This window comes from Petromyzon marinus, unplaced genomic scaffold, assembly GCF_048934315.1.
Source record: "Petromyzon marinus isolate PM22_M1 ecotype Great Lakes invasive population unplaced genomic scaffold, UKy_Petmar_22M1.pri1.0 PM_G_Scaffold_7, whole genome shotgun sequence".
Lineage (NCBI taxonomy): Eukaryota > Metazoa > Chordata > Hyperoartia > Petromyzontiformes > Petromyzontidae > Petromyzon > Petromyzon marinus.
Genome location: NW_027423024.1, coordinates 2,900,506 through 2,914,884, shown reverse-complemented (window position 1 = coordinate 2,914,884; position 14,379 = coordinate 2,900,506). Strand labels below are relative to the sequence as shown.

At 49.0% G+C, this 14,379-nt stretch overlaps 1 protein-coding gene and 1 long non-coding RNA gene across 5 annotated transcripts; one reads left to right on the top strand and one right to left on the bottom strand.

The window, feature by feature from the left end:
- Positions 1-218: 218 nt before the first annotated feature.
- Positions 219-4,517, bottom strand: LOC142920200 (uncharacterized). The gene is made up of 3 exons (XR_012938696.1): positions 4,434-4,517; positions 4,062-4,127; positions 219-2,930 (listed from the first exon to the last, which is right to left on the bottom strand). It is a non-coding gene; the product is annotated as an uncharacterized LOC142920200 (long non-coding RNA).
- A 1,499-nt stretch (positions 4,518-6,016) lies between these two features.
- LOC142920199 (uncharacterized) lies at positions 6,017-14,069 on the top strand. 4 transcript variants are annotated; one of them, XM_076062673.1, is made up of 8 exons: positions 6,017-6,225; positions 8,427-8,567; positions 8,710-8,787; positions 9,821-9,913; positions 10,087-10,192; positions 10,948-11,114; positions 11,566-11,808; positions 13,312-14,069. In XM_076062673.1, the coding sequence occupies exons 2-8, from the start codon at positions 8,477-8,479 to the stop codon at positions 13,470-13,472; spliced, it is 939 nt and encodes a 312-aa protein (XP_075918788.1). In that variant the 5' UTR covers positions 6,017-6,225; positions 8,427-8,476; the 3' UTR covers positions 13,473-14,069. The 4 variants fall into 4 exon arrangements, with proteins under 4 accessions (XP_075918788.1, XP_075918790.1, XP_075918789.1 ...); XM_076062675.1 differs by lacking the exon at positions 8,427-8,567; XM_076062674.1 differs by lacking the exon at positions 8,710-8,787.
- The last annotated feature ends 310 nt before the right edge of the window (positions 14,070-14,379 follow it).

Below are 14,379 nucleotides of genomic sequence, written 5' to 3'. Positions count from 1 at the left end.
CGCCACTTAGTGGCGAATGGCGGTTGTTGTTGTGTCACTGAGTCACTGTGTGTCACTGAGTGTGTACACTGTGTGTGTGTACACTGTGTCACTGTGTGTATACACTGTGTATGTACCCTGTTTGTGTCCACATTGAACCAAACCCCCGGCAAGGCCATCTACTTAATGACGAGAGAAAATTCACACGAAATGTACTTTTCAATGAAGTCTTCCAGATGTAAATTGATACAAGCTTTTAATGAGTAAATAAAATCATCTAATTCAAAACACAACACAATTCAAAGATGTTTCATTTTAAAACTTCAAAACGGAGCATGGGGTACTTGGGTGAATGCGTCCTTAGTGTGCAAATGTTGTGACTTTCCTGGCCTGAAGGCCGTCAACGTGTTGGACCCTTATCGGTGCACAGCGTCTCAACAACAGAAGTGGGGTTTGCTTCAACCGATAGGTACGAACATCCAGACGTCAATCAGCAAGGTGCATTTCTAGTCCTAGTTAGACAAAATCGTATGTCAACACGTAAGACAAAACTAGAATTCGTGTTGTAGAGAATGTACCTCCTCCTATACGTGTAACTTTCAAGTGGTATGCCTTGTAACTGATGAATGATTCGAGCGTGCTCCCTATTTCAAAGACAATGAATTGCTCCAGAGGCAGACGCTTCGTGAAACACAAAAGTACCCTTTGATCTGTATCACAAGAACAACGGGTCTCACCCAAGTTCTCTGTACAGGTTACTTCCAAACACACACACACACACACTTTGTCCTAACATCACTTATTCAATGTGTGACCCTCAGACAAAATGTTACATGTACGCGCACAATCAGACAAGTATTAATTCTAAATGATTGACGGGCATATCAACAACATTGAATTACTGCAGCGAAATTGACTGCATCACGTTACATCGTATTAACAAGAAGTTATTTACAAATACGCACCGTCTGCTTAACAGTGTATGTACACTGTACTATTGTTGCGTCATTCAAAACGAGTAGGCCGTTGCATGCTGGCGTCTGGGTCAAAATGTATCAAATTCTAAACATTACGCTACAAATAATAGATCATGGCGTTTCGATGGCAACACAAGCAATCGTCATCAGGTGGGACAAGCACAGCAGCAATAAGAAGAAACTGCTGGAGTAGGCGCCTACTACTTCAGCAGTTTCTCTTGCTGTGGTTGGCCCACGTGATGACGATTGCTTGTGTTGTGATCTAAACGCCGTGATCTGTTATGTTTCTACCCACGTGGTGACTTTACCGAAATAACTCAAGAGTGTGGATTCCTGCAGTCACGACAGCTTAGAATCAAGATTACCTACAAACAACACAACTGAGATGACGCATCAATCATCGCCCCCTACTGACAGGCTCTTGTCCACATGCAGGCCGGTGCAGGGCCACCACCTTGTGCCACACAGGGGCAGCTGCTACTTGGGGATGCTCTTCGAGTGTTTCAGACGAGGTACGACACGAAACTTTGAGTTGCTGAGGCGATAAAGGAAGCACCGTGTAAATGCAATTGTTATAACATAGTGAATGCTTGGGAGCTTATTGTCTCTCGCTCCTGGTTACAGATCTACCCAACCCATGGGCCCACAAAGTGTTCAACTTCACGTTCTTGTCATTAAAGGCCTGTGACAAAGGTGCATCTATTGGAGCGACATCGTCTCTGGCTTACACATCTACTGGGTCTCCACTTGACTTTGTATTGTCTCGGAGGAAGTCCACCCACACCTCCACTTCCACAAACTGCTGGGAGTTGCCTCACTCTGCCTCACAGTCAGAATTCTCCTCCTGCTTCACGATGTGAAGGTCCCATTTTGGAGTTGAATCTTCACCTTCACATTTTACCTTCACCATCACCTCTTCACATTTCACCATCACCTCTTCATATTTCACCTTCACCTCTTCATATTTCACCTCGATACCTTCAAAAGTGTCCAAGCTGGGATTTTCTTCCGGTTCGTGTTTCATGAGGGATGGGCTCATTGCGGCACTTTGACTTTCACAAGCTGATTTCAGACGCCACTCCTTGTGGATCTTCTGATGCTTCTGTGTTCTCTGGTGTACTTGAAGATTTGATGAATGTGCAAATGCCTTCCCGCAAACACTGCACTTGAAGGGTTTCTCTCCCGTGTGTGTTCTCTGGTGTTTTTTAAGAGCAGATGACTGTGAAAATGCCTTCCCACACACAGTGCACGTGAAGGGTTTCTCTCCCGTGTGTTCTCTGGTGTGCTTTAAGAGCAGATGACTGTGAAAATGGCTTCCCATACACACTGCACTTGAAGGGTTTCTCTCCCGTGTGTGTTCTCTGGTGTTTTTTAAGAGCAGATGACTGTGAAAATGCCTTCCTACAAACACTGCACTTAAAGGGTTTCTCTCCCGTGTGTGTTTTCTGGTGTCTTTGAAGATTATATGAATCTGGAAATGCCTTCCCACACACAGTGCACTTGAAGGGTTTCTCTCCCATGTGTGTTCTCTGGTGTGTTTTAAGACGAGATGACCATGAAAATGCATTCCCACACACACTGCACTTGAAGGGTTTCTCTCCTGTGTGTGTTCTCTGGTGTTTTTTAAGAGTAGATGAATCTGAAAATGTCTTCCCACACACACTGCACCTGAAGGGTTTCTCTCCCGTGTGTGTTCTCTGGTGTGTTACAAGAGGAGATGACTGTGAAAACGCCTTCCCACACACACTGCACCTGAAGGGTTTCTCTCCTGTGTGTGTTCTCTGGTGGTTCTGAAAAACTGATGGCCATGCAAATGCCTTGTTACACACAGTACATTTGAAGGGTTTCTCTCCTGTGTGAGTTCTCTGGTGCCGTGTCACATCTCCAGTCCGATCCGTGCTGTATGCACACCAGTCGCATTGGAGCCTTGTCCTACCGAGCTGCGCTGACTGCATTTACTCCATCAGACCAATTCTGCGGAGGAAGCGTCAGAGGAAGTGTCAGCTGCAGACAGAAAAAAATAATATCCACACCATCTACACGTCAGTATCGAGGCACAGAGGAATGCATATATAGTCACATGTGACTTACACGTTTATATTCATATATTCATGATGTAGTAAAAACTTTCCCAAATTAATCACAGGGCTGTTATGGCACACAATGAGAGGGCAAATGGTTATAAACATGCCTGGAAGCCCTCGTATCTTCAAAATTAATGTTCACCCAAAACTCCGAGCACACAATTTCGGCTGTCTGGCTACAAAAGGAATATTTATGAGCGCTAAATTCAGCTGACATAGCAAAGGGTGTTGAAAACAATACTATCTGTGTTAATTCATAAATTAATTCATAAATCAATGTTCAATCGCAACTTAGAGGTGTGAATCCAGGCTCAGATCTCCTTGAATGCTGGGATGAACAGTTCCGACTTCAGCTGCATGTGCGTGCTGTGTTAACTTCCTGTTTCCATTCGTATAAAGAGTTCCAGAGGAAAACAAAAGTAAACTATTGTTATGATATAACCTCCGTGTTCAACAGAGTTAATAGACGTTACTGCAAACACAAACTGTACACTGTCACTGGGTAAACAGGCGGTGGCGTGTCTAGAATCACGCCTGGCCACCTTCATCTGCTTGGCATGAATGCTTCCTCACTGCACCAAGTAATTAATTGAGGATCAACGAACACAGCCGAGGCTAACTGGAGTTTGCGTGTCTCTCTCTGTGGTGAGATGTTAACTACCTCACCTGGTATACAGGAAGTCGTGGGTTCGATCCCGACCCTGACGCCTGCTGTATATTTGGAGTTTGTGTCACTCTGTTTAGCGTCTTTGACCGATAGACATTGACACACGTATTCTTGTTTCTTTCAGTAAAGTTACGTAGATAGAAAATAACAATAACAGATAATATAATTACATTATATAAAGACCACTTGTGTTGCGATCAAAACGACGTGAGTTTTTTTGCTTTATTTACATTTTTTTGTTATTTTCATTTTATTTTCTATCTACGTGACTTTACCGAAAGAACCAAGAATATTAATTCCTACAGTCACCAAAGTTTTAAGTCAAAACATTCACACACGTTGACAAAGCCTCACCTTGTGTTGTTGTGGGCAGGTCGCTTCTGATGACAAGAGCGGTATAGCAGCTCAAGCGGGCTTGGCCTGGTGAAAAAAATAAAAACTGCGTGAATATTGACAATAAAACAAAGTTACAAAGTGGCGAGCCGGGTGAAGACAAATTAAACTTAAGCGAGATAATTAAAGTGAATGCCATCAGGCGAGGGCAGGAGGCAAGGCCCCGCGTGGCTAGGCCCCGCGTTGTAAAGTTCCAACCTGGACATCGATTCCAATGCTCGCTGCTACTCAGTTGACATCCCTACGAGAGAGAGCGAGGCTCTACCTTGGTAAACAACAACAACCACCATAACCACCACCACAACAACCACAATCGCAATGAGAATTTCTCACCTCGGATTTCAGTGCAGGAAGCGATAGCTTCCTGCAGCAGGTGACATGACGTCACTTCCGGGGAACGGGACACGCCCCTCCTACAATGAGCTTCTCCGTAAATAAATAAATTAGAGTATGAATAAATTATGTTAATGTGCCTTTCGATATTAGTTCATTTTAGTTCATTTGTTCATTTGTTTGGTATAGCCCTGTGAGCCATTCGGCTCTTGAATCGGGTGCAACCGCAACAAACAAAAAACATGAACAAGAAAACATCTTAAAATGATTATGTGACTGTGCAAACAGAAAATACAGGAAAAAAATATCAAAATATTCCTGAAATAGCACCGTACACCAACTCTGTGTGCAAAAACCCCAGTGGGATGCAAGTCAAATAACAACAACCACAATAGAATCAGAATCAGAAAGGGTTTTATTCGCCATGAAAGTTCACACCGACACGGAATTTACTTTGGCAGGATGGTGCATACATTCAACATATAGGAATCTAAAATCTTAAATAAGTTTTAAACAAGTCTTACTATAATAATAAGGGTTAAAAGTATAACACCAAGGGGCTAAAGTATATAAAATTTAATAAATATCGAATATAAAATAGCTTTAAGATATAATTTAAAAATAAAAAAAATACAAATAGGTTAACATAGTTAATATCGGCAAGGTGTCATTATGTAGATAACTAAGATTAAGGCCATCAGTCTAACTCCGTACTACAATAAACATTAACATGGCCTAAACCAAAAAAACTTTTCGAAATCACCAAAATAAAAGCCATAAATGCAATGTAACAGTGATCATAGGGAGTGTGACCGAATTTTTTACAATAAACTACATGAATAAATTATAACACCAAAATCTAGAGCCATATTTTAGGCCACTGAATAGCAGTGGCAGCTAGGGGTGTACAACTCCTCTAGAGCAGTTTTGAGTGAAGATCTCATAGGTAGTGATTCAAGTTGCAGTTTATTGGCAATAGCATTCCAGACCCTGGGGTCATGAATAGCAAAGGCCCTTCCTCCAGTTTTTGTACGGCAATAGGGAATGTGAAGCTGGTAAATGAGCGAAGACCTGAGGTCAAATTTGTTCTTTGAAACAGAGAGGAAATCCAGTAGGTAGTCTGCGGAATTTTTTGTAAGTACATCGTGAATAAATAAGATCTGGTGCACAAGCCGTCGAACATTAAGAGATGTTAAGTTTGACCCAAATGTAGAGATCACAGTGGTGAGTCTATGGGGCAGTGTTGAGTCTATGGGCAGTGTTGAGTCTATGGACAGTGTTGAGTCTATGGGCAGAGTTGAGTCTACGGGCAGTGTTGAGTCTATGGTGCAGTGTTGAGTATATGGGCAATGTTGAGTCTACGGGCAGTGTTGAGTCTACGGGCAGTGTTGAGTCTATGGGCAGTGCTGAGTCTATTATGGTGCAGTGTTGAGTCTATGGTGCAGTGTTGAGTCTATGGGCAGTGTTGAGTATATGGGCAGTGCTGAGTCTATGGGCAGTGTTGAGTCTATGGGCAGTGATGAGTCTATGGGCAGTGTTTATCAATTCTACAGAATCTGAGCCTCGCTCGCACTGCGTGTTCGCCTATCCGCACTACGATTTATAAAAGCGCCCTGCTAAGGCCTCACGTGATAACAGCCCCGCCGAGTCGCCTGCCCGTGATTCGAGGCACGGAACGTCGAATCTCCTCCTCCACCACGACCACACGAGGACATTGCTTTGTTTGTAACCTCACCACGAAGGAGGATATAGCTCAAGACCCCCCCCCAGACACCTACGCAGCGTTGCGCTGGTGAGTGCCGTGTTGAGGCCTATTCCGGGAGTGTCACCGGTCTTGGCTAGATTGCCCAGCCGGCCGAGGCGGCACTTTGGCCGGCTACAGATGCCGCTGTCATGCGATGGTCTCCATAGAGACCTGGAAGATGGTCTCTAGGTTATGTTGTGGGTTAGCAAGCTTCCAAAGGATGCCTGAAGGCTGCCGCTAGGCTTTTGTAACGAATCTTTGCTGCGTGTTTTAAACTTGAATTGTTTGCGATGCACGCGTGTCAATGTGGTGATGCGTCGCTCAAAGACTTCACTCGAGCGCGTCGTGTTCAAGCTCGCTTTGTCTACCTTAGGAGCTTACAAAGTGCGCCCAATAATTTACCGTGCGTCTGCCTCTTAGACCCGAGTGAATCGCTTGAACAAGTGCACATTCAGAAGCATAAACTCTGCGAGTATCTCGTTTTAAATTTTGATTTGAAGCTTTCGTAACTGCGGTAATTCATATTCTTAGCTCTTTCGGTAAAGTCACGTTGAAGGGAAACAATAAAATATATATAAAACAATAAAAATTCTCATGACGTTTCAACCTGATGACGACCGTTTGTGTTATGGTCGAAACGTCGTGAGAATTTTTATTGTTTTATATATTTTATTATTTTATTGTTTCCCTTCAATGTGACTTTACCGAAAGAGTTAAGAATATCTCGTTTTATTCATAGTCCGTGTTTCCAAGGATAAAACAAATTGCACATTCTCATTACCAATACATCGACCTGGCTGGCGGTCACAGTTGCCAGGAGCCCCTTTCCCTGTCAGCTTGACATTTTTTTCAACTCAATTGTTTTTATTACACAGCTCTTGGACAGACGTGCGGCAGTGTTGGTTTATATCCTGGAAGGTGCTCTCACTTCAGGGGGTGTTTCATTGATGGGAAAAAAAACCTGAGCTGGGGCTGTAATCAATGTTGTTTTATTGATCTAGTTTAAAACATCAGCACGAACATCGGTGCCAAACTAACACGATGTGAGGCGCTAGATTTGAAGCTTTCGTGATGTGCAAGGATTCATACTCTTTGGATTTTTTTCGGTAAAGCCGCAGAGGTAAAAAAAATAAAGTTAAACCCAAGTTAAACTTTAGCAGCCTTATAGTTTACAGCAGTATGCTCTGCAAGGCAACCAGTTTGTCAGCTTAACTACTGCCCCCTGCCTCTGGTTCATGTGTGTAACGCTCTTCAACCTGCACACGGCCATCTCTCCGTCCCCCCCAACCCCCTGCAGCATAACAGAAGGCGGCTTAACTTAGCCCCCCCCCACGGCCCTTCTTATCTCCCCCCCCCCTTAACCTGTATACAATCTCGGGTGTCTTAGAGTTCTCTTCACCTGATGCAGCAATTTTGCCGTGACGGTTTCCACCTCAAGACGGAAGCTTGTGCTGCTGCCTCCGAAACGTCGTGATTTTAATTGAGTTGTTTTTTTCATTTATTTATTTTATAGATTTTTTTTTACCTACGTGACTTTAGCAAAAAAAACAAAGAGTCCGATGCGAGGAGGCGTTTCCCCCAACGTTCGTTTTCTGCGGTGGCAAAAAATGCAGCCTCTGCGAAACGATGAGAACCTAAACATTTTGCTCAACACAGGAGGAACGTGTCCATCAGTGAGGGAGCCTTAGGCATGACTCCAATTGTCCCATTGTGAAGGAGGAGGTCTTTAACCCGGCATGGTTGTCACCTGGTGTACAGGAGGTCGTGGGGTTTGATACCGACCCTGACATTCCCTGCTCTATCTTTGGAGTTGACGTTTCTCGCGCCCCGCGGCCGCGTGGATTTCTCTCCCAGAGTCCTCCGGTTTTTTCCCCTCCACATTCAGAAACGCCACGCGTTTAGAGTATTTTGCCCTAAATGTCCACTTGATATCAGCCCACCGTTTATGGGCCAATGTCTCTTCTTAAAAAGAGCTATGTAGCACGGTGGTGTGCTTCGCGTGGCAAGATTAAACATTGGTTAGTTTTATTAGTATATATATTTTTTTAAAGTGATTTGTTTTACTCTTCCTGTAACTCTGCACTCACGCCGTGTTTTTGTTTTGTGTTTGTTGTCATGTTTCTGACCCAGCGCCACAGCTGGACATCTGTGAAAAAAGAGCTTCATAGCGCTTTGGATTCCTCCTCTTGCAGTCTAAATAAATATCATTCCCACTGCTCCTCCTACTCCCTCCCCTTCACCCCTCCTAGCCAAGTGAAGGAAGCCGCCAGGCCGACCATCTGTCACCCCCCCCCCCACCATGGAGACTTTCCACACCACCACCCGTTTAGTGGCCTTGCTGGTCGTTGTGCTGGGCGACCGTCACAACCCCTTCGCCCTGCCCCTTGACCGTGAGTAGCAAACAGTGCCGCTACCCCACTTGAGACGATGCCCCCTCTCAACGCTACTCCCACTAAAGGCCATCGACTAAACTCGACTCTTTTGACTTCACCAGGCAATGCCCACTGAGCTTCGTGGCTCTTTTTTTTTCAGAAGCACCCCGGCTCTTGCAAATGATAGCTTCAACGAAGCACTTCGACGTTCAAGCGGGGCCGAGTACTCGAAACACTTGTGGGTATCTGTTTGAGTAGTGTGTGGGTCTCTGTGTGAGTAGTGTGTGGGTATCTGTGTGAGTAGTGTGTGGGTCTCTGTGTGAGTAGTATGTGGGTCTCTCTGTGAGTAGTGTGTGGGTCTCTGAGTGAGTAGTCTGTGGGTCTCTGTGTGAGTAGTGTGTGGGTCTCTGAGTGAGTAGTGTCTGGGTCCCACACACAGAGACACACAGACTACTCACACAGAGACACACAGACTACTCACACAGAGACTCACACACTACTCACTCAGAGACCCACACACTACTCACACACAGAGACCCACACACTACTCACACAGAGACCCACACACTACTCACACAGAGAGACCCACACACTACTCACACAGAGACCCAATACACTACTCACACAGAGATCCACAGACTACTCACACAGAGACCCACACACTACTCACACAGAGACCCACACACTGCTCACACAGAGAGACCCACACACTACTCACACAGAGACCCATACACTACTCACACAGAGACCCACACACTGTTCACATAGAGACCCAGACACTACTCACAGAGAGACCCACACACTACTCACACAGAGAGACCCACACACTACTCACACAGAGACCCACACACTACTCACATAGAGACCCAGACACTACTCACACAGAGACCCACACACTACTCACACAGAGACCCACACACTACTCACATAGAGACCCAGACACTACTCACAGAGAGACCCACACACTACTCACACAGAGAGACCCACACACTACTCACACAGAGACCCACACACTACTCACACAGAGACCCACACACTACTCACACAGAGAGACCCACACACTACTCACACAGAGACCCACACACTACTCACATAGAGACCCACAGACTACTCACAGAGAGACCCACACACTACTCACAGAGAGACCCACAGACTACTCACACAGAGAGACCCACACACTACTCACACAGAGACACACACTACTCACACAGAGACCCACACACTACTCACACAGAGACCCTACTAACACTCTGCTGTATTTTCGCCCGCAGCTGCGGTTATCATCTCTGGCCACGTACGGTACCAAAGAAGCTCACATCAGGTGTATGCAGCAAAGCAGCAACCTCCGGACACACGACGGAAAGGTGCACGGTTGCGACATCACACACACACACGTACAGGGCCCAGTTGAGTACGCAGTTTGTTAAGGTGCAGCACTGCAAGTACTTGCTCGGCCCGGAGCGACCCCCCCCCCCACCCTCGGGAGCGACCTCTGCCCGCTCGCTGTCTCTGCCCCCCCCACCACCGCCTCACACAGCCAGCCCCCCGTCGATGCTGACGGAGCCAGACAGGATGTACAGGGCGAGAGAGGGAGAGGCGGTGTACATGGAGTGCTCGGTGTGGCCGCCCGCCACCATCCTGTGGTGAGACCGAACGCTGCGCCTGAGCGTCCGTCCCTCTCCGCCTCTCCTCTCGCTCTCCGCTCGCTGGAGACTCTTTTTGTTTATTTCACCGCCTGATGCCCACCGAGCCGTGCAGCTGTTTTTCAGAAGCTACCCGGCCATGTCGCAAACGACAGCCCTGACGACGAAGAGGCTCCTCGTTCATTCGGCACACCGTCATCGCGCTTCGACGCTCCCTGTCGCGAGGGCTGTACGTGCCCTGAACTTCTTTCGCACCCTACGTGGCCAACCGTGCTAATCAGAGGTACGGGGGTTGAGTCTGTTTTGTGAATGCCGCCAGCGGGTTTGCATGGCTGGCCACGTACGGAGCGAAAGAAGTTCAACATAGAACACTCCCATAGACTTCAATGTTAAAGACTCCCATAGACTTCAATGTTAAAGACTCCCATAGACTTCAATGTTAAAGGCTCCCATAGGCTAACATTTATAATTTCGCGCGCGCGGGGGTGGGGTTGGGTGGCGGCCATCGCCACACGTCCGCGTGGCGATGGCCGCCACGCGGACGTGGCTCAGAGCAAGAGAGTGAGAGGGGCACTCAACGCGGCGGAGGGCCGCGTGAACCTCGCCGCTCCAACGTCCCGCGGGACGTTCGCCTCCGCGTCTCCCGAAGCCGCCGACCCCGGATCTCAAATCCCCCGACGGCATCGCCGTCAAACCGCAACGGTTCACGCCCCCCACGCCCCCCACGCCCCCCACGCCTTCCCGCGCACCGCCAGGTTCAGGAACTACCGGAGCTTGAATGTTGAGGGCGAGCGCTTCCAGATCTTCGAGAACGGCACCCTTCGCATCCTGGACTTGCGGCGCGAGGACACGGACACTTACACCTGCTTCGCCACCAACAACCTCAACACAGACCAGCTGCGGGCGCACCTCTCCGTTGAAGGTGAGCAAAGTCGCCGCCGGCAACAAACCCGCCGGCCGGAATCCCTCTCCGATCCGGCGCCGAGCCATTAACCGCCGCCGTCGAAGACGAAGATCCTCCGCCGTGTAGCCTCAACAGGCCGCGGGGGCGAGCGCCGTTAGCGAGCGGCGCCTGTGAAGGCCGGCACGGCGCACGAGGGGGCGGGTGGCCGGCGCCACGCCCGACCGCCTTTGTCTCCCCGGTGCTGGCGATGTTCGCCACACACCGCGCCGGGTGCTCGTTTGAGGCCGAGTCGACCTAGGGGAGGCCCAAGACCGGTTCAGATAATCGTCACCGCGTGTTGGTGGCCGTGAGCGGGAATCGAACTCGGGTTCGCAGGGTTCGTAGCGCGGTGTAGCGCGGTGTAGACCGCTACACCCGCCACCGCCACCATTAACTACCACCACCATCACCCCCACAACCACCCCCACAGTGGCGCCGGGCGGTGAGGAGGAGGACGAGGAGGAGGACGAGGAGGACGAGGAGGAGGACGAGGAGGGAGACGAGGAGGAGGACGAGGAGGAGGACGAGAAGGAGGAGGACGAGGAGGAGGGCCAGGACGATGGCAAGGAGGCCTCTACGTCCTCGCCATCGGCCCCCAACGCCGGTAGCGGCCGTGACGGCGGTGCTGACGATGGCGAGGATGACGACGACGAGCTGTTAGCTACCTCGCCAGGTACGCGGGAGGGCGGCGGCTTGGATCGTCTGACCACCCTGACGATGCAAATGGCCGTGGTCAGCCCAATGAGATCGGCGGCGCGGAAAGTCCTGGGTTTTAAAAAAACTTGGTTTCTGGCCACCCCGTGAATCTCCATTGGCTGCTCGGGTTCCCAAGTGCTTGCTCCATTCATGCTTGGATTCAATGTTAAAGGCTCCCATAGACTTCAATGTTAAAGGCTCCCATAGACTTCAATGTTAAAGACTCCCATAGACTTCAATGTTAAAGGCTCCCATAGACTTCAATGTTACAGGCTCTCATAGACTTCAATGTTAAAGGCTCCCACAGACTTCAATGTTAAAGGCTCCCACAGACTTCAATGTTAAAGGCTCCCGTAGACTTCAATGTTAAAGGCTCCCGTAGACTTCAATGTTAAAGGCTCCCGTAGACTTCAATGTTAAAGGCTCCCGTAGACTTCAATGTTAAAGGCTTCCATAGACTTCAATGTTAAAGGCTCCCATAGACTTCAATGTTAAAGGCTCCCATAGACTTCAATGTTAAAGGCTCCCATAGACTTCACTGTTAAAGGCTCCCATAGACTTCAATGTTAAAGGCTCCCATAGACTTCAATGTTAAAGTCTCCCATAGACTTCAATGTTAAAGGCTCCCATAGACTTCAATGTTAAAGGCTCCCATAGACTTCTATGTTAAAGGCTCCCATAGACTTAAATGTTAAAGGCTCCCATGGACTCATGGAGGTGCACACATCGAGGGCAGTCAACCAATTTGCGGTCAAACGGAGATAAAATAACGCTTTGACAATAAAACGATTCTCAGCATCGCAACTCTGGGCAGGGGTTTGCTGTTTTGGCAAAGAGCGTTGTTGACACGCGGGTGGCGGTGGTGGTGGTGGTGGTGGTCCACCGCTCACCGCAGAGGAGTTACAATCGGGCACCTGACGTCGATGATGTGACAGTCGGCGTTTTAATTTACCAAATAGTTTTAAACGTAGTGTGATGGATCGTCTCTCTGAATGAGTGATTGGGTGGGTGGGTGAGTGGCTGAGTGAACAAGTGAGGAAGAGGTTTCAGTCTCAACTACCAACAACCTCCAACAAATCTTCCATCCCCTAGGAGGTGGTGGCGGTGGTGGTGTTAGTGGTGTTGGTGGTGTTGGTGTTGGTGGTGTTGGTGTTGGTGGTGTTGGTGGTGGTGTTGGTGGTGGTGGGGTGTTGGTGGTGTTGGTGGTGGTGTTGGTGGTGATGTTGGTGGTGATGTTGGTGGTGGTGTTGGTGGTGTTGGTGGTGATGTTGGTGGTGTTGGTGGTGATGTTGGTGGTGGTGTTGGTGGTGATGTTGGTGGTGGTGTTGGTGTTGGTGGTGTTGGTGGTGTTGGTGTTGTTGGTGGTGGTGGAAATGGAGGAGGAGGCGGAGGGTTGTAGGAGGCCCCCCCGGTACTCGTACATCGCTCTCATCGTAGCGATGGCGACTGACGTCTCGTTTCTCCGCTTGCCCCTTTGCAGCGGCGATGGCGTCATCAGCAGCGGCGACGACGTCAGTGGTGACGACGTCAGCGGGGCGGGCGTCCGCCACCAGCAAGGCGTCTTGCTGCCCCGGTGCCGCTTGGCCCACGGCGCTTCTGCTCGCGCTGGTGCCGTCGTTGGCGCGCGGCGGCGACGTCTAGAAGGAAGCTTTTCTTTCTCGCTCTCGCAAAAATCTTTACGATTTGCGATGCCCCGTTGCGTTCCGACATCGTTTCTCGTTTCCACGCATTCACGTTGTCCCGAGTTTTATTCGGGGAAAAAAGTAACTCGCCGTGTGCCCGCGACGTCTCGCGGAGAGCCGTCTTGCGTGACGATTTTAAACGCGAGTTGCGACTGAGTCATGCCCTGAAGTTGTTCCGTGCTGCTGCTGCCGTGCTGAAGACGTAATGATAAAGGCGCCAAGTTAGCTGTTGCTGCTGTTGTTGACACAAATGTTGCCGTTGTTGATGGTCCAGCTGAGGCAGGGAGAAGCTGCCTTAGTCTTGCGGGGCGAACGCTGTTGTGGATCTGGTGGGTGGGGGGGGGGCGCTGTGGTGCTCTGTGAGTGATGTACAGCAAAGGGAGACTAGAGTCTTGTGCGTCCGTCTCGTCTCACACGCTTAGGTGAGGACATCACTGATTAAGAATATTATTTTGTTACCAGGTTAAGAAGGGCCCACAACTGGGGCCTATCGTTGGCTTCCGATTTCACCGATTTTCCTCGAGTCGAAATAAAAAACATCTGATTGTGAATATAACAGCACGAGCTTTAACTACCCGGCTTCGCCCGGGACTTGGATTCACCACGTCCGGCCGCCTTTGTCTCCCGATGTTCACACCACAACATTTACACGTTTGAGGCTGAGTCGACCTAGGGGAGGCCCAGGACCGGTTGAAATAATCATCACCGGTGGTGGCCGTGAGCGGGAATCGAACTCGGGTCGCCGGGTTCGTAGCGCAGCGTAGCGCTAACCACTACACTACCGCTCCCCCCCCCACACACAGACACACACAGACACACACACAGCCACACACAGACACACAGACACACACAGACACAGACACACA

Coding starts and splice junctions, on each gene's coding strand:
- LOC142920199 (XM_076062673.1), top strand. CDS start 8,477: ATGGAGACTTTCCACACCACCACCCGTTTAGTGGCCTTGCTGGTCGTT. Junction 10,193..10,947: donor CCGCCCGCCACCATCCTGTG/GTGAGACCGAAC, acceptor GCGCACCGCCAG/GTTCAGGAACTACCGGAGCT. Junction 11,115..11,565: donor GGCGCACCTCTCCGTTGAAG/GTGAGCAAAGTC, acceptor CCACCCCCACAG/TGGCGCCGGGCGGTGAGGAG.